This window comes from Chrysochloris asiatica, unplaced genomic scaffold, assembly GCF_000296735.1.
Source record: "Chrysochloris asiatica unplaced genomic scaffold, ChrAsi1.0 scaffold00091, whole genome shotgun sequence".
Lineage (NCBI taxonomy): Eukaryota > Metazoa > Chordata > Mammalia > Afrosoricida > Chrysochloridae > Chrysochloris > Chrysochloris asiatica.
The window spans coordinates 2,269,490-2,294,857 of record NW_006408609.1 but is presented as its reverse complement, the minus strand read 5'-3'; the positions used below and the strand labels follow the sequence as shown (position 1 = coordinate 2,294,857).

The window sequence follows — 25,368 nt, the reverse complement described above, 5'->3', positions numbered from 1 at the left end:
GATTCAGAAGAGCAAATGGCCTGTCCTCAGGTTTCTTGTCTGTCTTCTTCCAAAAACACTTTACACATAGGCCATCAAGTTTTATAAGTGATTAAGTTTTTTTTTGTTTTTAAGTTTTTAATGTGAATTGAGTGATAGTTTACATGGGAGAACACTGGTTTTACACTCAGTGCTTCATTGCAGTGATTTCAATCCCCTCCACGCATCATCATTCAACAGTATTCCCTCTGTTTATTTTATTTTATTGGCGGTGTGTGGAAGATATAATCATTTAAACAACCAAAATGCACATTCTGCAAGCCTGTCTCTTAGCCACCAGCAAACAGTCTTTCTCTTTTCATGAGTTTGGGGTCCGAACTGCTTGATTTCTCCATGCCCTCACATTTGCCTCAATCTCTGATGTCGCTGCTTCTCTGGATAGGATTCCACATTCTGCTCATGCTCTTCTCCCTTGATGGTCCTAGGGTCCTCTGTTCCTGGACTATAAGAATAACTACTCCCCCCTTTATATTACAAAACTTCTACCTTTACAGTTGTGATCATTACAATTTGTCATGTTAACAACTAGTCATTATTGAATCATAAGAATCTTCTCCCCATCTCCTTTCACCAGAACTGTCTAGACAAGATGAAAACTACTCAGTGGGGATTCTACTTTCAAGGGGTTAAGTTTTTGCAACTTATTAAGACCTTTACATTTCTGTTTGAACATCAGAAAATTTGAATTCATTTGTTACTTTGGTTGTGAATAAGTTTTTGTCAAGTCAGTTTTAATTCACTGTGACTGTATGTATATCACAGAATTGTGTTTCATAGGATTTTTAATGGTTGATTTTTTTTCAGAGTAAATTACAAGACCTCCTAGTGTGGTACTGTAGGATAAACACTAGAATGCTAACCACATGGTTGGTGGTTCAAACCCACCAGCTGCTCCTTGAATACCTTGTATAGGATCGCTATGAGTCAGAATTGACTCAACAGCACTTAACAACTACCTCCAAGGGATCTGGGGGGTGACTCAAATATCCAAGCAGTTTAACCATTTGTCCCACCCAGGGACTCCCAATTTGCTCATTGTTGTTGTTGTTAAGTGCCATCGAGTTGGTTCCAAACTATAGTGACACTGTACAGGGTTTCCGAGGAGTGACTGGTGAGTGTAAACCACGAACACTGTGATTAAACCAACTTTGTAGTCCAGCACATTAACCCATAGTGGCACACCAGGATTCCTTAAGAGTAGTGTTGTTGTTTTTGTTAAGTGCCATCAAGTCCGTTCCAAACCACAGCAACCCTGTACAGGGTTTCCGAGGAGCGGCTGGTGAGCCTGAACTGCCGACCTTGCGGTTCAAACCGACTTCGAAGTCCAATGCATTCACCCAAAGCACCACAACACCAGAAGTACCAACAGATAAATACTACTTGTTAACCAGAAAGGGGTTGTAATTGTTGTTAAGTGCTATTGGCGTTTAAATAGAAATGTGAAAGGACTTAATAAATTGCAAAAACTTAACCCCTTAAAAAACTTGATGTCTTTTGAATAAAATATTTTTGGTAGTTTTCTCCACCAACACACACTCAGAAAAATGCATTAGAGGATTAATGACAAAATAAAGTACTTAATGAAAAACACTGGATTACTATTGTTGCAATTACTGAGAACTGTGATTGCAAACACCTGTGGTATATACAGCATTATCATATATAATTTTTATCAGTCTCATATATATATTTCTATGTCTGAATGTGAAAAGTAAGGCTCAGATAATATAAAAAATTTACTACAAACCACACAGTAGGTAGGTTCAGGCACAGTCTATGTAGGTCCAAAGTCAATCTTATATATAGTGCTTCATTTTGGGCAAAAGAAAAAGTGTTTCTATTTTCTCTGTTTCCTATGCCACAAACTATACCAGCAGTGTCTCATAAATTTATAGAATCTGAGCTAACGGGCTACAGAAATGAATAGGCACTATGCATGGACCTCCCTGAGTGCATTAAATTGAGAGAAGGCTTCTTCCATCAATCTCAGTGTTTTAGCTTGCCTGAATCAGATAGTTAACCTAATTGCCATTAATCCATCTAGTTGCTAGCTGAAAACAAAGATGTATGTTTACAGTTCCCATTGGCATGTGTTTTTTACAGGAGAAATGTAGTTAGGTAAATAGTTCACATTGGGTCCTATGTATAAAAATGGTTTTCCTTTTCCCATATACACATACATCTATTACAGTGTGTTTTAAAGTTTAAACACATTATTTGTAAGCTTCTTTAGAGAAGAGCAGGAAATCTGATAAAGTCTTTTAGAAGCATATAGTATGGCATAATATGGTGATGGGTTATATCTAGGTGAGAAGAATGACACTATGAATGTTAAAAGGCAAAGCAGGAATAATGGATTCCTTAGTAGATTACACTTTATCCACTCAATGAGACACATTTCCATTATTTTCCAGCAATATTATACAGATTGAACTCAATTGCTCTTGAATTTTTCTATACAAGATGATGCACTTAAAGGAGACTTAAATATGAGCCTCTTTCTAGTGTGGTAGGCTTTTAAATCTTTGTGATCACCTAGATTTGTAAGATTTAAGATGAGAAAACCTGTACCATCTGGTAGTAATTTTGTTAATGCACACCAGATTATTTTACAAGTGTACAATTTATCATATTATCAAATGCTTTGGTTTTAAGGAGCTAAAAACTGAAGTGGTCAGATGTTACCAATAGAATATTTAGGACTTTTAAAGCAACTAACCTTTTAACAAAAGAAATGCAGCATCAGCATCAGATTAGAGGACACATCAATCTCTGCATAAAATTTGGGACTATTCTATTAGAGAGAGCATCTTAAAATACCCGTGATAAAATGGGTAAGACAGAGAAATAGATAAAGTTAATCTTAGCCAATTACAAATGACGAAAAGGAAATCCCAATTCCTTTACAGTGTTCAGTCTGAATGTAATTGAAAACTTAAAGGATTAAAATAATTTCTTTCAATTTTATATTATGGACCTTATTTTGAAGGAAAGAATGCCTTGTATAATCAAGTTCAATTTTGATATAATCTGTTACTCTTTTTATTTTGTTTTTTTATTAAGATTACAATTAATTCTACTTGAGGTAAACAGAAACTGATGACTGAGTCTTCATGCACAAACACAAAATGACCAGCAATTAGAAAACTCAACTTTAAAAAAACTGATAATTTACCAGAAAAGATTCTGTAATTTCTTTTTAAATTACAGGTATGACTTATAAGCAATGTTTTAAGATCCGTTTTAAAGTTATCTTTAGAGAAACATTTCATCTGTGATTAATAAAACATCTGAAATAAAATAAAACTGATTAGAATGTCATTCTTGAAACCACAAAAAGATTGTACCTTTAATTTGTGCAAATGCTTTAACCTATAATTAAACAAAGTGCTCCCAGACAATAGTAAAATTCCACTAGTCCTTGGCTATTGGATACAATTTAATGGTCTGATCAGACATATCAAAGTGCTTGGTAACACAAGAAACTCAACTGCTTTGAATAAGTATGGTTATAAAGGAAAATAAAGAGGAAAATAGCATTTGCATTCTGCTCTCTAGGTTGGTATACCAAGTTCAGCTGAAATTTCTATCATTAGTTTTGTCAACTGACCATGTGCATTAATTTTCAAGAGTTATAAAACTGCTTAGTATACTATATTAGTTAATAGTTTAAATTATGAGGTAGAGCTTTTTTGTTTGGCTGGTTACTCAAATTTCTGACACATTTTCTGCTTTCTAGAAGTTCTACTCAGACTAAAGACTCTGGGACACTAACTAGCAACATATACAATTTGGTCTAGTAAATTTCAGGAGTTGGCACAATTCCACATGGAAAGAGACTTAGGCAGATCTATCAGGAAGTCCTCTAATGTAGTCTAATGCAGCTTTGGCTGAAACTAAAATTTGGGTGGAACTAGCTTTTGTAGAAATATTCAAAATATACATTTCCTCAAAAACTGTTTCTGAAGTTGGGGGAAGTGAGAGAATGATTAAGACGGCTAGAATTCTCAAGAAATAGGGTATTGACACTCAACATGCAACAAGCAAAAGAAGGGTATTGACATCCATTTAGGACAATCTCAAAGCTGCTTCTGATTATTCTGATTTTTTTGCCGATACTATAATGTTCATTCATGTGGAACTTTCTTAAACTGCTTAGACGAAATCTGAAATATTTATAATATATAATTTGCCAAAGAAATCACCAAATATTATTTGTTAAACACACGAATATTTTATCTGGCTTCCTTTGGGCTCTGCTATTTTATCTCCACATTCAAACACATCTGTACAGTTTCTACGGTCTTTGAGTGAGCTTACATGGATCCATTAGCTATATAAGGAATTACAACTAGGTGTCTCAACAGTAACTGAAGGAACTCAACAAAACTGGGTATGCAGAGTGTAAACTGTAGAACTCACTGTGTGCTATTTCATATATTTGACATGTACTTATAAAATGATCAAAATTGATATACCATAGTTTTATCAACGTTTCTTAGTCCATTAAATATCTAATTTGAATGACTTGCTTTTCTGCCTAAAATTTAAAACATGTATTTTGTCACCTTTCCAAGCTACTAGCATCTCTGCAAAACAATTAAATTGAAATTAAAAAGACTGTGTTGGATGATATCATTATTTGAATAGTTTCAATAATTAAAGGACTTGATCAAGAGCTGGCTATAGCAGAGTTTCAAAAAGGGGCTTTATAAATATGAGACTTTTCATAGAACTTCCAGAAGTTAAACTTACAATTAGTCAATTTGCTTTATTTTTTAATGAAATTATGATACAACCTCAGATATTCAAGTTGCTGAAGATGGATTTGAACATGATCTTAAAATGATGTTTGCTAAGAAAATATATAAAGAAAAACTAATCAAATCAACACAAGCTCATGCATAAACAAGCAGAAAAAGTTTTAGCATCTTGGATTTTTTGCACAGTATAGAGACTGAATACATAGAATAAAGGGACTAAAACTCTGCTGCATTATCTTTTCCAGTTTTAAACCACACAGTATCCTCTTGCTCTGTCCAAAGAATGGTTCCCTGATCCACGTGTATGCTCCACAGGAACACAATTGAATGTTCTGGAATTCCCATTCTTCTAAATGCCTTTCATAATTTGATATGACCCACATAGTTGAATGTGTTCCCATAGTCAATAAAATTCAGGAAAACATTTTCCTGGCATGATCTGATTTTTGTCAAGATTCATATGACAACAGCTTTGTTCCATATTCTCTTTTGAATCCAGTTTAAACTACTGGCAGGTCCCTATGGATATAAGTAAGGATGCAATCATTTTTCAACCATCTTCAGCAAAATATTGCCAGTATATAATATTAATGATTTTGAGCTCCTATCACAAGAAGAGAAAGGAATACAGTGGGTCCTTATGTATGTTTTATGTGCATTAAATAATAATATTACAGCTTATAAGAGAAACACTTCCTAAAAGGAGCAGATAACAGGAGGAATAAATCCAGTATGGGTAGGTTGGTGAGTTGGATTTTACAGAAGGCTCCTCAGAAGAAGTTGGATTTAAAATGGGTCCTGCAGAAAGAATCCATTAAACAAAAATATCTAGTAGTGCATACATGTGTGTGTGTGTGTGTGTGTGTGTGTGTGTGTGTGTGTGGTGGTGGTGGTAAAATAGCTTTTATTGTCACTGACAGCACTTCTATGGCCAATAGAGATTCCTACAATCTATGAACATTGTTCTTTTTTAAAAATGCATTTATTGTGAATTGAGTGATAGTTTACATGGCAGAACATTAGTTTTGCACTCAACCAATTGTATTTTGTTTCACTGCAATGATTACAATCGCCTCTGTGCACCTTTGGTTAACAGTATTTGCCCCTATCCCCTCTTTGTTTTCAGATGTACATAAAAATATGAAGGATTATATAATAATTTAAACAACCAAAGGGCACATTTTGCAAGCCAGCCTCCTGCTTGCCAGCACACCACCTTTCTCTTTCTATGAGTCCTCAGCTGCTCTGTCTCTCCATGTCATCATCTCTGCCTCTATCTCTGCTGTCACAGTTTATCTGGATAGGGTTTCATATTCTGCTTGTGCTCTTCTCTCTATATGGTCCTAGGGTCCTCTGTTCCTAGAATGTTAGATTAACTACTCCCCCCTTTTTGTTACATAACTTCTACCTTTACAGTTGTGGCAATCACAATTAGTCATGATAACAATTACTACTGAATCAAAAAAATCCTATCCCTCTTTCCTTTTACCACACCCATCTATACAAGATGAAAACTGTTCAGTGGGGATTCTACCTCCCCCCCAACACACACACTCTGAAACTAAACTCCCTCTTGAAAACTTGTAATTCAGCCACTTCGTGCCTTTATGGGTATGTATACATTTTAGACAGAAGAAACAGCATGTGCAAAATCTCTCATAAACTGATACTTCAAACTCTTGATTTCTCAGCTTATAAAAACACACTTAGCATATAATGACAAGCTACAGTATAACCAAATGTTCACTGTAGTTGTCTTTATAATTTTATTTTTTTCTACACTAATTTGTGTGCTGACACTGAGAATAGTTTATTACAATCTTCTCAAGAGAGTTTTTGGATTTTACAAGTAGGTCTGAAATGCTTGACCTTTTTTCCAGTTTCATTGTCCAACATGATGCGCATTTATGTAATGTAATAATTCAAATAGAATTGTGAAAAGGTTCATGATCTGCCTTAGGAAGAGAAACCACCCTTTCTTAATCAGTTTCCTCATTGAATTACAGAATTCCACATATTCTAAAGATGGCACACAACTAGGACTATTCTAGATAAATAGATTCTACAACACTTTAGGAAATGGTTCTCTTGTAGAATTCTCAGGAAACTATTACATGTCACCTAAAATTGTTAAAAAAAAAACAAAAGACTTTAATCAATTTATTAATTTTAAGCTTATTATTAGACTAAGTACTTTACTTCTGTATAATGTCCATCCAAAGTAAATGCTTTTTTACAGAATCAGGAAAATTTCTCTCTGTTATGAGTCAGCTACAGGCATAAATTTAGGCAGATGAGATCTAATGCAAGATCACTTTTCATATTCACTTATGATCTTTATGTGCATATTGAAATTCTTATGGCATGAAACAGTTCCTGATTTTCCTCTGTCATCAAGTTTTGCACGGCTAAATATATCCAGAGTTCACTATATCAATTACAGTAACACCTCAAACATTTATTACTAATATGTATAAAGTATGTTACCATTTATAATGATATTTAGCGTATATTTTCTACTGGATTTGCACAGTGACACAATCTGGTATCTGTATCATTACACAATACTCTTTTCACAGATACAAATAATAAAGTTTATAGAGGCTCAACGTCTTCTATAATCTCATGTACATTTAATAAGCATTTTTTCCTAGTTACAGTGTAATCTTCTAATACCCAAGAATATATTTTATTTTACTAATGCACATGTTAATTATAAAATTTGAAAGCTAAAAGAGATAATATTGTTAACACATTTATTCAGCCTATGATTCATATTATGGAATTATATTGATTTAACTATAATCAAGTCATGAATAAAATAAAATATATGTTTAAAAGAGCAGTAAGTATATTCTAGGGGCTTCAAACAGTTTGTGAAAAATTCCATTATCTTTGTTTTTTTAAAGTTTTTATTGTGAACTGAGTGATAGTTTACATGGGAGAACATCGGCTTTACACCATTGTTTCTTTGCAACCATTACAATTTCTTCCTGCAACTTCATTCAATTCATTATGAATTAATTTCATTTTCTACCTATATTTTGAAGTCCCCAGGAATCCTGGTGTCACAATGGATAAAGTGCTCCATTGCAAACCAAAGGGCCAGGAGTTTGAACCCACAAACTACTCCATTTGAGAAAGATTTGGCAGTTAGCTTCCATAAAGATTTAAAGCCTTGGAAACCCTTTAAGGCAGTTCTAATCTGTCCTTTAGAACCACTAAGGGTCAGAATCAACTTGACAGCAATGGATTTTTTGGGGGATGGAGGAAGGGGTTAAGTATATACTGTGCATTAGCTCTTTAAGTTTGGCAGAGAAAAAACATCTATTTCTGATTCACTAAATTAGCAGTTTCCTTTGACCTTCACCTAACAAAACTATATATTTATTTTGTAGGAATGTAAATTTCACTTCTCAGGAATATATGGGCTCAATATATGACATCAGCTGCATTAAGTATGGTGATTTCCTCTAGGGAAGAGCAGAAGAAAAGGAAGCAACAGACACTGAACAATGAAAGAACTTGGAAGACTAGAGGAAAGCACTAATCGAAGGAAGGGAGGAGGAGCAGATGGTTCAGGAAGGAGACATATGGGAATTGAGGGGAAAGGAAGCAATTGGCAAGGAATGGGCTGAATGCCAAATTTGTGAAGGATCTGGAGGACACTGGGGATTTGGATGGGATGTGAGTCAGCTGCTTTTTTACCAAAATATCACACCAACAAGGGAAATCAAAGAAATCTACAAAGGTACACAGGAAACAGAAAAGGGCTGCACATACACATGCGCGCACACACACACACACAAATGAATAACATACCACATTGTAATAATTTATACTTTTAACATGGAATGATGTGTGAGTTAAATATTTTTTTAATATATAACTGAATTTTCTCCTAACTGCATCACTGATTTTCAAATTTTTAGTTTGCCTATGAAAGATAAGACAAAGATAACACTCTTCTATTTATTTTTAACTAATTTTAACTCCCCTTGTATAAATATGATTAATTATTCATCTATAAATCAATTTGTTTCAGCTATTTATGTTTAGGAAAACTGTCTTGGTTTGCCCAGTACTGAGAGGTTTCCTGAACTTATGACTTTACTATGCTAAAACTAGGACACTAAAAGGAAAACCACCCCGATTGCTAGTCCTCCTATCTAAGAAAGATATTTAATATAATGTACACTACTTCATTGTGTTAAAATATATTGAAACTGTGAATGTTTTTCACATTTTCAAAGAAAAATGGATGAAATCTTCTGGCCGCTTTATGATCGACAACTTATAATAAAGTAATATTTCTGATTGGACTGGAAGTAACAAATTCATTGTTTCATCACCCAAACTATTCTTTTCGGTACAATGAAAAATGAACTTTTGCAATGGGCATAGAATATTTGTGGCATTCTATTTTGAGGACAGGTAGGAGGAAGAACAAAGAATTTAAGCCATAGCTTATTACAAATCATTCAAAAATGTCTATGTCACAGAACCCCATACAGAGGGAATGGGGGGGGGGCAAGGGGAACATGCATTATTCATCTCTTTTAGCTTAAAAGCTAAGAATTTCAAACGTGGAAAGATGAATGGCTTTTTAAACTTGTCTTTTTAAGTACTCAAATGGAGTAATTCAAGGTATGTGATAGACAGGGGTTATTAGGAAGAAAACAACTCTATAATTTCAGGATTGAGTCCAGACAGATCTTACCGTTTGTGTGTTGCTATTATATTAGTGTTTACTACATTATATTGCATGCACATAAAATTAAAAAAACCACCACATCAACAGTATTTTCTTTAACCAAATTACCTATTTAATTTTTTTTTCAGTATTCATGTTTTTAACATATACACTTGATGCTATTGTTGTTGTTGTTTTAGGTACCATTGAGTCAGTACCAACAACCCACAGTGACCTTATGCACAGGAGAATGAAACACTGCCCGATCCTGGGCCAACCTCACTACTGTTGCCACGCTGAGTCCATCGATGCTGTCACTTGGCCAATCCATCTCATCGGGGGGTTTCCTCTTTTTCTCTGACCCTCTACCTTACCAAACATGATATCCTTCTCCAATGACTGGTCCCTCCTGACAATATGTCCAAAGTATGAGAGATGAAGTTTGGCCATCTTGGCTTCTAAGGAGCACTCTGGCTGCACTTCCTCCAAAACGGATCTGTTGGTCCTTTTGGCAGCCCATAGCACTTTCAATGGTGTTGGAGGAGAATATTAAAAGTTGATGCTATTAGAATCTGGTTAATCTGCAACTTGAACAGTTAACTAACTATACAGCAGATCAATTGAATCAATTGCTTGTTCAAAGTATTATTCTTTCACATAAGTTCTTCTTTACCTAAATGCCAGATGGTGACGAGTTGGTTATCATCCTTTTTACACAATCTCTTAATACATTTTTAAGTAAGAATTTTGTCCTTAAGGATAAACAGTTTTAGTTTTTAAACAATAAACTTTGACCAATATTCTAAATTCTGTGCCATCTTTTGAGCAACCATTAAATTTTTCAAATTTTATGTCATCCTTGGACATAATATGGACTAACAATTAAATATTAACAAGCCTATTTTCAAGACTGCTATAACCTCTTTTATGCTACCTCCACTATGGAAGCATAGTGTTCATTTGAGAAAAATTAACAACAGGTTTTATATTGAACCCATGATAGACATTTAATGGAAACTAAGTGGAGTCCTGGGGTGGCGCTGTGGGTCAATGCACTGGACTGCAAAGTTGGTTTGAACCACAGGGTTCAACAAGTCAGTGAACAAAATATAACTGCCCCAAAGACGATCTTCCTGCCAGTTTGGAATCAGCTACTCCCTTAATGCAATTTTAGTGTCTACCTGGTAAGGTCGTTGACTAGGTTAAATGTGTCAATATGTCTGAAGTGCTTAGCAGAGTGCCTGGAACATAATAAGGCAGAATGAGTGTGTGACATCATCATCTCAAGAAGCATGCTGGGTTACACTTTAGACTGCTGACTGAAAGCTCAGCAGTGTGACTCCACCAGTTACTCTTCTGGACAAAGATGAGGCTTCCTGCTCAAATAAAGATTTTGTTGTTGTTTTTGTTAGGTACCGTCCAATCAATTACAACTCATAGAGACCCTGTGCACAACAGAATGAAACACTGCCTAGTCCTGCTCCATCCTCACAATTGTTGTTAAGTTTGAGCCCATTGCTACTGCCACTGTGTCAATTCAGCTCATTGGGGGGAGGGGCTTCCTCTTTTTCACTGATCCTCCGCTATGTCAAGCCTCGCAACCCTATACAGGATCACTATGAGTCAGAACTGACTTGACAGCACATAACCAACCATCACCAGAAAAGTTGAGTGATGTGAATGTGTTACAATAGAAAGATTCACTGAGTCTTGAGGGGAATTAAATGGATATTGCAAAGAAAATGTAATAGTGGTCATTATCATTATTTCTGTTAGATAAATCCATTGTTGGTGCCCAAATAGTAACCATCCCTGAACTTGATACATTTGTTCAAAGATTTCCAGATTGAAAGTATAGACACAAATGCAACACCATGCACTATCATTTTGCTTTCATCTAATGACCACATCACTTGCCACTGCACTTATTAGTATTGCTGTAAAGGAATCGACTCAGGATAACAAGGTGAACTCTTGTATTATTCACTACCGGGAAATTATTTAATGATCTAGTATTTTAGTTTATTAGTACATTTGTTCTTATGCTATAATAGTTAAATTTCATTTATAAGTAATTCTCTTGAGTAGGTGGCTGTATTTGCTTCTCTCCCCTCTCTATGCCTGCAATTCCAGTAGCTACCACCAGGAGAATGTTCATCTTCATGGAGACTCAATAGAAGCATATGGAAAATTGATGATTCAGGTATTCTAACTGCAGGTGACTCTGAAAACTGTTGACTTTAAACAAATGTACCTTTTCACCAAGATAATAATATTAGTCACCCACATCAACAACTCTAAAATGTGTAGCAATTTAAAAAATACTATTAGTATATTTTTCACAGCAATTTAAAAAATACTATTAGTATATAGTATGTTTTCTATCACTTACTTTCTCCCCTCTCTTTCTTAATGCTCCATCCCCAAATCCAAATTCATACCACATTTTTCCTTGGAACTTTTTGGCTGTATACATATCAGTTTTTAGTCAACTTAGTTCTGTCAGTGACCATCTTTATAAATAATCATGTCCTTTTATAATCTCGAAGAAATATTTGTGAGGTCTACATTAAATTGTTTTAAATTTTTTCCTTAATTTAAAGATATTAGTTTTTAAAATTTACACATGGATACATTTTCACAATATTTAGAATTTTTTTCCCAATTTGTTTTTACTAACATTATCTTTTTCTTATAGTAGAAAATTGTCTTGAAAGTAAAAGTAATATTTTCAGAATGTGATGAAAACAAGTAAATGTATCACTTTATAAACCATTTTTGAATGTTGTTCTACACCTTTTGTCTCTGATTTAACTCTATGACAAACTTTTATTTATTAATAACAATGATCTCAAACATATGAAGTCAACAAAGTCTCAAACATATCAAGTAAATGTAATCTAGTCTGCCAGTTAAATTACTGCTATTTCTAATTCTAAATATAAATGCTCATAGAAAGAACACCAGAGACAAACACTATCTAAGGCCTCCTTCAAATAATTCTAAGAAATACATGCCAAAACAGTTCTAAAGGATTCTTCCACCAGGGAGGAGAATAAGAAAATGCTATTTATATATTCCTGGTTTATAATCATCAGACATCTAAAATTTGGCTCAGAACCCAGGTCAATGTAAAAAGAAACGACTGAAGAACATCAAAAAATACAGGTGCAGCTACAATTCAATTACATATTTCCCCTTTTTGTAGGGTGTGTCTTTGTTCTCACAGCTGGGAGAAGTGTACTTCAAATTTTCAACAAAGAAAACTACCACATAAAAGAACTCTAGAAATGCCTATAACCAAAACTGTAGCAATAACCGTGCAATTTTCAATTGCTTTTCATAAAGATATTATGTGATTTAATCTCCTGTTCATCTGTACTCAACACATCTGGCAAGAAAAATTAACAACAGAAATAAAAACAATCATTTGAAAACAAAGTTTAGGAAAGAAAAACTATATAAAATATCTAATAGCCAATATCTCTTAAGAATTTATTTTCAATTTTGAAAAAAAAAAAAAGGAAACAGAATTGGAAATATTACCAGGCATTCTGTTTATGCTTTTTAAGTTTTTGCTTTAATTACTCAATTTTAGTTTTGCCTAGAGGAAGAACATAAAACAAAAACAATCATAATTTAAATCGTACCAGTTTTGTGGGGAAAACTGCTGATTTTTAATCTATTCATTTTCCTGTATGTACAAATGTGTTTTTTACCTCTAGTGTTTCATCAGTTCAACAATCATAATTCATACAAAATACACAGATGGTCTTAGAAATAGTAAAAATTTCAGATGTTTCAACTTCCTAGCATATGGAACATTACTGTGGATCATCATTTTGGCAGCATTTCAATGATTTTAAAATTATTTGTACATTAACAACTTGGCACCATTTTATAGTCAAAGGACATTATGACTTTAACTTGTTTGATTTCTGATTTGAGATAGTTCTCATATTTACACAAAACTTCTAATGTCTTCTGTGTCCTTTAATGTAGGGCAGGGGAACGTCTAGCCTGTGGGCCATGTAAGGCCCTCGAAATCATTTAGTCTGGCCCTGCTAAGGCAACTACAGTTCCAAACATCACAGTGTTGTTGTTATTAAGTACCATTGAGTCTGTTCCAACTCATAGTGAGCAAGCAACTCATAGTCCAAGGAGCAGCTTGTGGGCTTTAACTGTCAACCTTGTGCTTTGTATTACAGTGCTGATCCTATAGCACCACACTAAAAGTCCCTCCTTCATATCTGTGGTTAATTTTGTTCTAACTCTCAGCGACCCTGTGTAGTGTTTCTGAGGAGCAACTGGTGGGTTTGAACTTACGACCTTACGCCGCAGACTGACCTTGCAGTCAAGCACATTATTCTGCAGCGCCACACCAGGACTCTGTCACATTAGAAGAAGAAGTTAAGTGCCGTACAGTCGATTCTGACCCATAGTAACCATAGGGTTTCTGAGGAGCAGCTGGTGAGCTTGAACCTCTGACTTTGCAGTTCAAACAGCTTTGCAGTCTGGCGCCTTAAGCCACAGTGCTACACCAGGACTCCTCTGTCACATTACCTGAGAGTTTGTTAAATGTTTGACCAAATATAGCAGGTTAATTTTTAAGTTGATAATTTTGTACGCCGTGAATGATGTTATAAATTTTGACAGAAAAAAAGGTTCCCCACCTCTGAATTAAAGGATAGTATTAGTCTAGTGTGGCGCTGTGGGTTAATGCGCCAGACTGCAAAGCCATTTTGAACTGCAAAGTTGGCGGTTCAAGCTTACCAGCTGCTCCTTGGAAACCCTGTACAGGGTCGCTATGGGTCTGAAACGGCTCGAAGGCACTTCACAACAACAACAAATTCGTCTAGTGGGAGAGAAGTGCTTCCATATGATAAGAGCTGGACTTGGGACCTCAAAGTCCATGATTTGAGCCTACCAGGAGTTCCATGGGGAAAACATGAGGCTTTTTGCTTCTTCCAAAATTTAAAGCCTCAGAAATCCTACATAAGGACGCCATGAGTCAGAACCAAATTGATTGTACTTAACAACAATCCCACTGGAGAGTGAGAAGTAAAGGAAGTTGCTATAGAAGTTAAACATAGGGGCGAGACTGAGCAGGTCAAGGAACTGAGGAGCACTCCCACCGCAGAGGTTCTGACAATCCTCGGAGATACAGGTGTGGACTTTCCTTTTTTATCTCTCTGTTCTTTGGTCTCTCGCTGTTTGCACACAGTCACTGTGGTGACTAGAAGGGGTACCTGAGCAAGTGGACACTGCCCACCCCCCGGAGGGTTCTACAATCATGCACACAGTTCTGCTGAAGAAATATCTCTGGGCCCAGAATTGCGGAAGTGGGAGGAGTCACCAGGAACTGTTTAAAACAGAACGGTCTCCCAGAACACCCCAGCTGGCTGAGATAGGGGCATTAACGTCATACTCAAGTTTTGTTACAGATATTTTTCTTTTCTTTTCTTTTATTCGATTATAGACTGTAGTACCAAACCTGATTTTTTTTTTTTTTTTGCTGTTGCAGTTATGTTTTTTGGTCCCCCTTTTACCTTCAGGGGCTCTTTCTCTCCCTATGTTACCCAAGAAGACACAGCATTTGTGGCTTGTAGTTAATTTGCAATCACACCCTGTAAAATCCCACCATCCAGGCAAGAGACAATACTAGCTGCTAAATACCACACAGACAGCCAACACCTGCTATAGTTACTCTTGAGTTGAATAATAAGAAAAGTGAAAAGGGAAGCTCATTTCCTTATCACATCTACTTAGAGGTAATCAGAAAGCTCAATGATACATCAACATACAATTATTTAAATATTGAAAACCTAATTATTGAAGATGCCCAATAACAAGTGACCATTTCGGCACATGTCCAGAAACAAGATCAACATTCCCACCCCCTCCACACACAGAGTAGACAGAGATGGGCAACTTGGACATTGGATACCCAAAATGGGGGAGGGGGGATTACAAAGGCAAGAAGTGACTGGCTTACAAGCTTTCAAGAGGGGACCTAGAGCCAGGAGGCATGGAGGAAGGCACAATCTCCAATGAGTACTATCCAATCTGTCTAGGCGGAGCTGATGAAATGAAACGCAGATGGGTCACTTGTGATACAATAGTGAATAATTGTTATCAGGACCGATTGTGAGGGTTGGAAATGTAAAGGTAGATGTTTTATAGCAAGGAAGGGAGTGATTAACTCCCCAGTCTAGGAGCAGAGGTCTCTAGAACCATCAATGGAGAAGAATCGAGAGCGGGACCCTACCCAGAGAAGCAACGAGGCCCGAGATAGAGGCAGAGACGATGACGTGAGTGATAAAGCGGCTGGGGACTTTGGATCCAGAGAGGGAGAGGGACTGTGTGCTGAAGACTGGTGGGGGGGGGGGGGGGGGAGTGTGGGGGGTGGGTTTTTAGGGTATACCCTTTGGTCGGTTGATGATGCATGGAGGGGATTGGAACCATGGCAATGAAACGATATACGATAGAATTAATGTCAAACTAAAGTTCTCTCATGTAAACTATCATATAATTCACAATAAAACATTAAAAAGAAACAAGATTGAGTAATCAACACAAATGAGCTGGAGGTAGACCTAGACTTCCCACTGGAAGGAGGGTGGCCTTTGGAACTGCCTGAGAAGGAATTCACGAGAATGATACAGAGATACATCCAAATGGTTCACAGATGGTTTGAGAAAAATAAGGAGGAAGTCAGGAAAGTGCTACAGGAACAATCAGATAATATAGATACAGCTTTGGAAACAATTCAAAATCTGAAGATAAAGGTCCAAACGATTAGTAATACCAGAAATGGACACTACACTGAAAGGGTAAAGGAGCAGAATTGAAGAGATGGAAGCCAGAACCAGCGAGCTGGAAGTCAAATCTCTAAGATTATAAGAGCAAGCAGAAAAAAGGATAAAAAAATCTGAAGACAGTCTAAGATTCATATGGGACAACATAAACAGGAATAACTTATGAATTACTGGTATTACAGAACAGGAAGAATCACACAAGTCCACACAGGAGATAGCTGAAGAGCTTCTGGAAGAAAATTTCCCTAACATCCTGAAAAACAAAAAGATATGCATTCAAGAAGCTGAATGAACCACAGTAAGGACAGCCTCCAAAAGAAAATCTCCAAGACATATCATAATCAAGGTCTCCAAAATCAAAGAGAAGGAGAGAATCCAGTTAGAGAAAAGAGAAGTGTTATTACAAAAGCAAGCAAATCAGATTAAGCTCTTATCTCTCAGCAGAAACCATGCAGGCAAGAAGGCAATGGGGAGACATATATAAAACACTGAAAGAAAAAAGTACCAAACAATAATCGTCTACCCAGCAAAGCTGTCAATCAAATAGACAGTGTAATAACATTCCTGCAGAAGTAGAAGGTAAGGGATTTTGCCAAAGCCAACCCAATACTTCAAAACATCCTAAAGGGAGTTCTTTGGACTGAGAACCAATAAGAATAGACAACAACCAGTGACTGACATATGTGGCAGCACCACCTGGAACTCAATCAACAGCTCGGAGAGACCAGAACAGAACAAAACTATAAGACCAAATTTAGAGGATATGGGAGGTCAGTTTATGATCAAAACAATTACAATGTGAAAGAAAATAAAAACAAAGGAACAGAGATCCAGGTGGTAAGGAGGTCAGGTAGATTGCAGGATAAAATAGACTGTTTTAAATGGAGGAAAAAGTTAATAGAAGTTAAACATAAATCATAACATCTCCTGTGCTTCAGCAACTAATACAATAGGAAAGCTCAAGGGGGGTGAGTGCGAGGAGTCCTCTAGTGGTTTTAAAATGTCAGTGTCAAAACACACAACAACACACAATAAAAACGAAACCTTTAAGATTAGTGGGGCCCTATGAAGTAAAACTACAACCACCTTTATATCCACCTATCATGTGAGAAAACAAAATGTCAAGAAAACAAAAATCCTCACCACTGGACCAATAAACAACATTCTTATCAATGGAGAAAAGATTGAAGTTGTCAAGGGCTTCGTTCTTCTTGGATCAACTATCAACATTCACAGAAGCAGCAGTCAAGAGATCAGACGAGGTATTGCATTAGGCAAATCTGCTGCACAGGAACTTTTTAAAGTGTTGAAGAGCAAAGATGTCAGCTTGAGGACTAAGGTGCGCCTGACCCAAGCTATGGTATTTTCAATAACCTCATATGAATGCGAAAGCTGGACAGTGAATAAGGAAGATCGTAGAAGAATTGATGCCTTTGAATTGTGGTGTTGGAGGAAAATATTAAAAGTGCCAAAAGAACCAATAGATCTGTTTTGGAAGAAGTGCAGCCAGAATGCTCCTTGGAGGCCAAGATGGCTAAACTTCATCTCTCATACTTTGGACATGTTGTCAGGAGGGAATAGTCGCTGGAGAAGGATGTCACCCTGGGTAAGATGGAGGGTCAGAGAAATAGAGGAAGACCCCAACAAGATGGACCGGCCAGGTGGCATCATTGATGGACTCAAGTGTGGCAGCGGTAGTGAGGTTGGTCCAGGATCGGACATTGTTTCGTTCTGCTGTGCATAGCATCGCTATGAGTCGGTTCCAACTCGATGGCACCTGACAACAACAACATCATGTGAGATAAGGAGATCTGGTAGTGTAGTAGTTATGAGTCAGGCTGCTAACCTCAAAGTCAGCAGTTCGAAACTGCTGGCGCTTCTGAGGAAGAAAGATGAGGCTTTCTGTTCCTGTAAAGATTTACAGCCTCGGAAACCCTATACAAGGTTGCTATGAATTGGAATCAACTCCACAGCACACAAACACCAAGAACCATTATGTGAGATAGAAATAGTTGTCTATACCCTTGTCCAATTTTTATCTTTCCAATATCTATCGAGACAGTTCAGTCGGGGTTTCACCCTCATGACACCACTGAAACTGTTCTTGTCAAGATGATCTATGACTTACCAAATTATTATGTCCAATAATCAATGCTGATGTTGTTCTAAGTGCTGTCAAGTCGGTTCTGACTCACAGAGACCCTGTATAGGGTTTCCAAGGAGCAGCTGGTGAGTTTGAAGCACCGACCTTACAGTCCTTGTGGCCTCGTGCTTCTCCTACAGTGCCACACCAGAACTCCATTGTCAATGTTAAATCCTCATATTAGTTGATATACCAGCTGCATGTGACACAGGCATAGTTTCCTCCTTAAAACACCATCTTTACTTGGTATCCCTTCTAGTTTTCTTCATTTTTTCTTATGACAACTTGCTTGCTCCTGCTAAGGCTGCTCTACTCTTTCTCTGCATGCTTTCACTCAAACAGTGGACCTCTTTTTCGGTCTATAGCCATTCCCTTAGTGATTCCAGTGTCCTATATTTAAAACAGCATGTACATGCTGACAGGAGTCTTGGTGTGTCTCTGTAGGATAAAACTGGACCACAAAATCTGCTTGACCTACAAGATCGGTGGTTCAATCTCACTAGCTTCTCCTTGGTTTCAAGGTGTTTGAAGCATAAGGGTAGGGAAAGGAGACTATATATAATGTTCATTAAACTATCTAGAATACATTTTAAGGGCAACATATTCCTGTTTGGGAGTCCTGGTGTGGTGCTGCAGGTTAATACGCTGGACTGAAAGTAGGTCTTCCTAAGAAACCTTATACAGGGTCGCTATGAATCAAATCTGACTTGACAGTACTTAAGAACAACAATTCTTGTTTGACATTAACATAACTCAAGTAAGAATTTGCTATCAGCAACAAGAGTATTTTTTACCATATCTGTTTCTCCGTACTGTTGAATCCATTTCCCAAAACAAGAATATCCACTTTGCCATGTGGCTTTTCAGTGTCTATTGAAAGTAGTTGTTAATCTTCACCCAAATGCATAGATCTATAAAAATTACTTGAGAGGTATAGTCTCACATCATTACAGAAAAAAAATGTTTTAATATCTTGTAAGTTCCCTAAATCCTTATCTCCATAACCTTCTCTACTTTTCTCTATTTAAATTTCAAGCTTATCTGCTAAATTGTTATCCAGAAACTGCAAGCATTTATTAGGTTTATGTGGTCTTTGCTACAACTTGGTTTGGTTCCTCTACAACTTTTGCAGTGACCTATTCCTCACACATCAATTCTCCTTGTTGTTGGTGTTGTTAAGTGCCACTGAGATAGTTGTGAGGAACAGCTAGTGGGTTTGAATTAACAGCCTTGTGGTAAGTAGTCCAATGCTTAACCTACAGCACCACACTATGACTCCATTCTCCTAGGGGCTTTTAATTATTGGATGCGTCCACACTGGACAGATATCATGGTATAATCAACAAAGAAGTCTGTAACAGGATAGTATTCAATTATAGAACCAATGAGGAGTGGATTATACTCAGTGTTTTAATAAACATCACACACACAAAAATGAGGTTACACAGAACCACTGACATCAAGAGGTACTATATCAATGAGGGTTGTTGTTGTTGTTATGTGCCATCGAGTCGGTTCCGACCCATAGCGACCCTGTATAGGGTTTTCGAGGGTGTAAATCTTTACAGGAGTAGAAAGCCTCATCTTTCTCCCGCGGAGCAGCTGGTAGTTTCGAACCGCTGACCTTAAGGTTCGCAGCCCGATTCGTAACCACTATGCTACCAGAGCCCCTTATCAATGAGGGTAATTTACTATAAATAGAATAATTCTCAAATCGTATCAGGAGTAATTTAACATATAATAACTAATTTTATTTTATAGAAAATATTTTCTTAAACATTATGCAGAATGATTTTTCCCATAAACAATATGGAACTCTGTAGAATAGAAATGCAATTTAAAAAGGAAAGACAAACATAAAATTTCTGAATTAACTTAGAATGTCTACAAAGATATTAAACAACTAATTTTTTAAAACCGTTTTCTTAAACTACTTGTTGTGAATTCAGTCAAAGTTTACAGAGAAGATGATCAGTTTTACATTCAACAAATCATAAATTTGTTTCATCTAAATGATTGCAAGCTCCTCCATGAACAGGGATCCCATCTGTTCCCCATGATTTCTATTTAATTTCCACCCATCTTCCCATTGCTTCTCAACTTTGCCCTCTGGATTTTGATTTTGAATTACTAACCATTCCACAGTGAGCATATATTACTAGTGTTGTTGTCCCTACTTTATACTTATCTACTGCTTTATATCTATCATATGAATGCAAAAGCTGGACAGTGACTAAAGACGACCGTAGAAGAATTGATGCTTTTGAATTATGGTGTTGGAGGAGAATATTGAAAGTTGCATGGGCTGCCAAAGGAACTAACAGATATGTGTTGGAAGAAGTGCAACCAGAGCGCTCCTTGGAGGCCAGGATGGCCAAACTTTGTCTCTCATACTTCAGACATATTGTCAGGAGGGACCAGTTGCTGGAGAAGGATATCATGTTTGGTAAGGTGGAGGATCAGAGAAAAAGAGGAAGACCTCCAGCGAGATGGATTGGCAAGGTGGCAGCATCAATGGGCTCAAACGTGGTAACAATTGTGAGGTTGGCCCAGGACTAGGCAGTTTTTCGTTTATTGTACATAGGGTCGCTGTGAGTCAGTACTAACTAAATGGCACCTAACAACAAGAAAAACTGCTTGGCTGAAAACTGGGCCAAGACGATGAGGTTCCTTCCTAGACCTGAAGGGTACTTGAGGGGCATAGTCATGGGTTCCTCAAGTCTGTTTCTGATCAGTAAGGCTGCTCTTTTAAAAATAATTTTGAATTTTGTTCCACGTGTTCTTCCACTTTTTCTGAGATCTTCTAATGTGATCACTTTCAGAGCAGTTGGTAGTAGTAGCCAGATACAATAGAATTCTTTTGATCTTAGAGTCATGGAGACTGATGTTCACATGTTCTATTACTTCATTAGACTAACAGTTTCTAAGCATTTTCAATTCTCATTACACTTCTTTCTTCTGAACATGGAGAAATCAACAGCAGTGCCTTAGATGGCTGCTCGTGAGCATTAAAGATCCCAGATCCTACTAACTTAAGTAGGGTGTAGTGTTTGTGGACTATTTAACAAACCATTTTTACTATAACACATGGAGATTTTGTAAACCTGAAGTCATACATAAAAGTGTTAACTCTAAGACATTAAAACAGAAGCTACAGTTTACTTTTCCTAACTACAAATTAAAAAGCACGTTTTGCTTATTTACTTTCATGTCAACACAAAGGAAACTAAAATACATTTTTAACTAATTTTAAATGGGAGTTAATACAACTCTTTATTTCAAATAATCTACCTTATTTTTCTTTTTTCTTCTGGTGAAGAAGACGTATAGCTAGATACACAAATGTTCCTGATTGTCAAATGAGATACTCACAGTTATTCTTTCATCTTTATCATCCAGTGGAGATCCATCTTTCTTCCATGAAATTGTGGGTTCTGGATGGCCTCGTGGAGGCTGGCATTCCATCACCGCAGGCTCTCCCACTGCTACCATGACATCGGAAGGGTTTTGTCTGAAATCATCCCGTAGTACTGTCAGAACAAAATTGAATAATTATACTCAACAGTGATACATGCAGTCCTTTTCTCTGAACGTCAGCAAAAGAGGTATTTGTTATAATGTTGTTGTTGTTATGTGCCATCAAGTCGGTTCTGACCTATAGCAACCCTGAACAGGGTTTCCGAGGCTGTAAATCTTTACGGGAGCAGAAAGCTTCATCTTTCTCCCATGGAGCAGCTGGTAGTTTCGAACTGCTGGCCTTGCGGTTCGCAGCCAGATTCGTAACCATTATGCTCACTCCAAATACCTATCTCAATACATCTTTGAGAATCTATGCTGTTGTGGTGGTTAAGTGCCTTCAAGTTGGTTCCAACTCATAGCAACTCTTATAAGGTTTCCTAGGCTTTCAATCTTTGTGGGAGCAGAAATCTTCATCTTTCTTTTATGGAGCAGCTGGTGGACTTGAATGTCTGTCCCTGTGGCTCACAAACACTTATTCTGAGGAGCCACAGCACTCCCACAGAGTCAGTATAGTAAACATCATAGGGAATTGCCTACTCTGAATCCCTATCCCCTTCTTTGTAAAACAACTTCAAAATTGACCTTTGGAAGAATTTCCTCCTTCTCATTCATGTCTTCATTCCTAAAACCTTTCCAATTAGTCTGGATACTGAACAAAAATCTTTCCATTTTACTGCTTCTCACTACTCTTTCTTCCTCTTTTCACCATAAGCTAGACCAATATACTTATCACTTAAATAATGTTGCTTTTGTTAAGTGCTGTTGAGTTGGTTCCAACCCATAACGACCCTGTATAGGGTTTCCAAGGAGTGACTGGTGGGATTGAACCACCGACCTTGTGGCTCAAACTTATCTTGTGGTTCGGTGCACTATTCTGAAGTGCCACACTTAAATAATACAAGGCATAAAATTACAACTCTGTATAGTTGGAGAAAAGACATTTTAGAATCCTTATCTGTTGTAGATTGATTGCATCCTTTTGAAAGAATATACACTGAAGTTCTGGACCCAGCACCTATATATGTAATTCTGTCTGAAAATAGGGAATATCTTTTGTTATGTTAATGAGACAGCACCAGCTTAGGGTGAGTCCTAAGCCTAATCACTTTTGAGTTATACAGACACACATCTACACACAAACATACACAGAGGGGAGACTGCTATACAAGGACAGTTTGATAAGCAAAGGGATGTTAAGGATTGTTGACAGATATCAGAACTAGGAGAATCTGTATCTACTTACAAAACATGAAACCTCACACTCACTGCCATCAAATCAATTCTGACTCACAATGACCCGATAACACAGTCGAACTGCTTCCCTAGGGTTTCTGAGACTGTACATTTTTACGGGAGCAGACAGAGTCATCTTTCTCCTGTGGTCATCTTGAACCACATATGCTTACCCTATTATACCACTGGAGCTCCTGATACCTACTTACAAACCTCCACAATTCAATAAAGAGCTTTAAACTTAAGCATACACAGCAGAGATCATTTGATATTGTTCACAGTACATTGGGCAATTGTATTGAGCTATATAGTTGGATTTTGGCTTGTCTTTAAATTTTATTGTATTTTCTGCCTACTACCACCTACATTTTCTCATCCATGTGTCTAAAAAATATAACTGAATCTTCCTTTTACTTATGCAACAGATTGGAATTGAGCTTTGTATAATTAGATGAATGATAAAAAAAATAAGAATATTATAAGTAAAATAAAGATATAGTCAAACATGCATTTAGTGAGGTATTTTAATCATATTTCTAATTAGTATAAATGATTATATAATTTAATATATATAACATTTTTTAAGTTTTAGATAAAGTCATTACATTCAAAATCATTGCTTTTGTTCTCCTACCAGCACTGAGCCACAAACCATACCAGCATTACTATCAAGAATATAGTTTTTCTATATTCTAAGTGTTTTTATGTTGTTGCTGTTTCACACACACACACACACACACACACACACACACATATATATATATATGTTGTTGTTGTTGTTGTTAAGTGCCGTCGAGTCGGTTCCGATCCATAGTGACCCTGTACAGGGTTTCCAAGGCTATAAATAGAAAGCTTCAACTTTCTGCTGCAGAACAGCTGGTAGTCTCGAACTGCTGACCTTGTGGTTTGCAGCCTGATTCTTAACCACTATGCTACCAGAGCTCCTTACCCTGGTGTGGGACTGTAGGATAAGAACTGGACTGCTAACTACAAGGTTGGCAGTTCAAACCCACCATCTGCTCCTTGGAAACCCTATGCAGGATTGGGTTATCCAATCCTTAAACCTATTTAGGGTGAAAGATACCATTAGCTCCATTTATAATATTAAGCTTACTTTTTAGATGAAAAAAATGATTCATTATTTTAGTCTCAACTAGATAGTAAGATAATATTGTTATGTGCCATCAAGTAAATTCTGATCCACAGTGGCCCTATAAGCAGTATTATTCAGTTTATAACTGTTTGAATAAGTGTGGATAAAACATTACATATTTCAAAAATAGTTCATTGGTTAAATTATCTTCAGTACCTTGATAATACCTATGTATCATGGATTACTTAGAATCAGTTATTTTAAAAAATAAATCAAAACCCTGTTGTTTACTAGTCAGGTAATCCTGAACAATGTATTTAACTTCTGTCAATATTATTGTCTTTATTTACAAACAGAGATGGAGATAGGTTACTTTAATATGAAGACCAACAAGTGTCAGCTTATCTTTCCCTGACTTCATTTTCTTGATCCACTGTATAATAAAATATGAAAAATCTTAATGAACTATTTAAGAAGGCATTTAAAATGTTTACTGATATAATGCATAGATTTGAAATGAAAAAATTTTTCATAATTTATTGGACAGAATATTTGATACAATTTGCTGTTAAAACTGTTTTCTGGCTGTTCCATTGAGTGGTGGTGGAGGTGGTTATGTGCCGTGCAGTCGGTTCCGACTCATAGTGACCCTGTACAAGGTTTCCGAAGCTGTAAATCTTTACCAGAGCAGAAAGCCTCATCTTTCTCCCGCAAAACAGCTGGTAGTTTTGAACTGCTGACTCTGATTCATAACCACTACACTACTAGAGCTCCTTTAAATACTGTTCCATTAGTATTTAAAAATATTTTTATGTAAGAAGTACAAAGTACAGATAAAACAATGTTCAACCCATTATTTCAAAAGCCACTCTCAAAGTTTGGTTCCAAAACCTCACTTGCTGAGAGGCTTACAAAAATATGCTTTAGTCTTATAATTCTTTGTATGTCCTACCTCCATACTAAACACAAATGCATATACATCTGACTAAGCCATAATATATACTCACATATAATCCTTCTATTTAATGTGCATTAATTACTGTACCTGGACCAAGAGGCAGTTGTTC

General features: G+C 36.6%; 1 protein-coding gene across 3 annotated transcripts in view; it reads right to left on the bottom strand.

Moving 5' to 3' along the window:
* ROBO1 (roundabout, axon guidance receptor, homolog 1 (Drosophila)) overlaps nt 1-25,368 on the bottom strand; it is a 1,434,915-nt gene that overhangs the window by 212,670 nt on the left and 1,196,877 nt on the right. For all 3 annotated transcript variants that reach the window (XM_006866438.1, XM_006866439.1, XM_006866440.1), the window contains one exon: nt 21,829-21,986. In XM_006866438.1, coding sequence (XP_006866500.1) covers nt 21,829-21,986 — 158 coding nt within the window. The remainder of the gene's footprint in view (nt 1-21,828; nt 21,987-25,368) is intronic.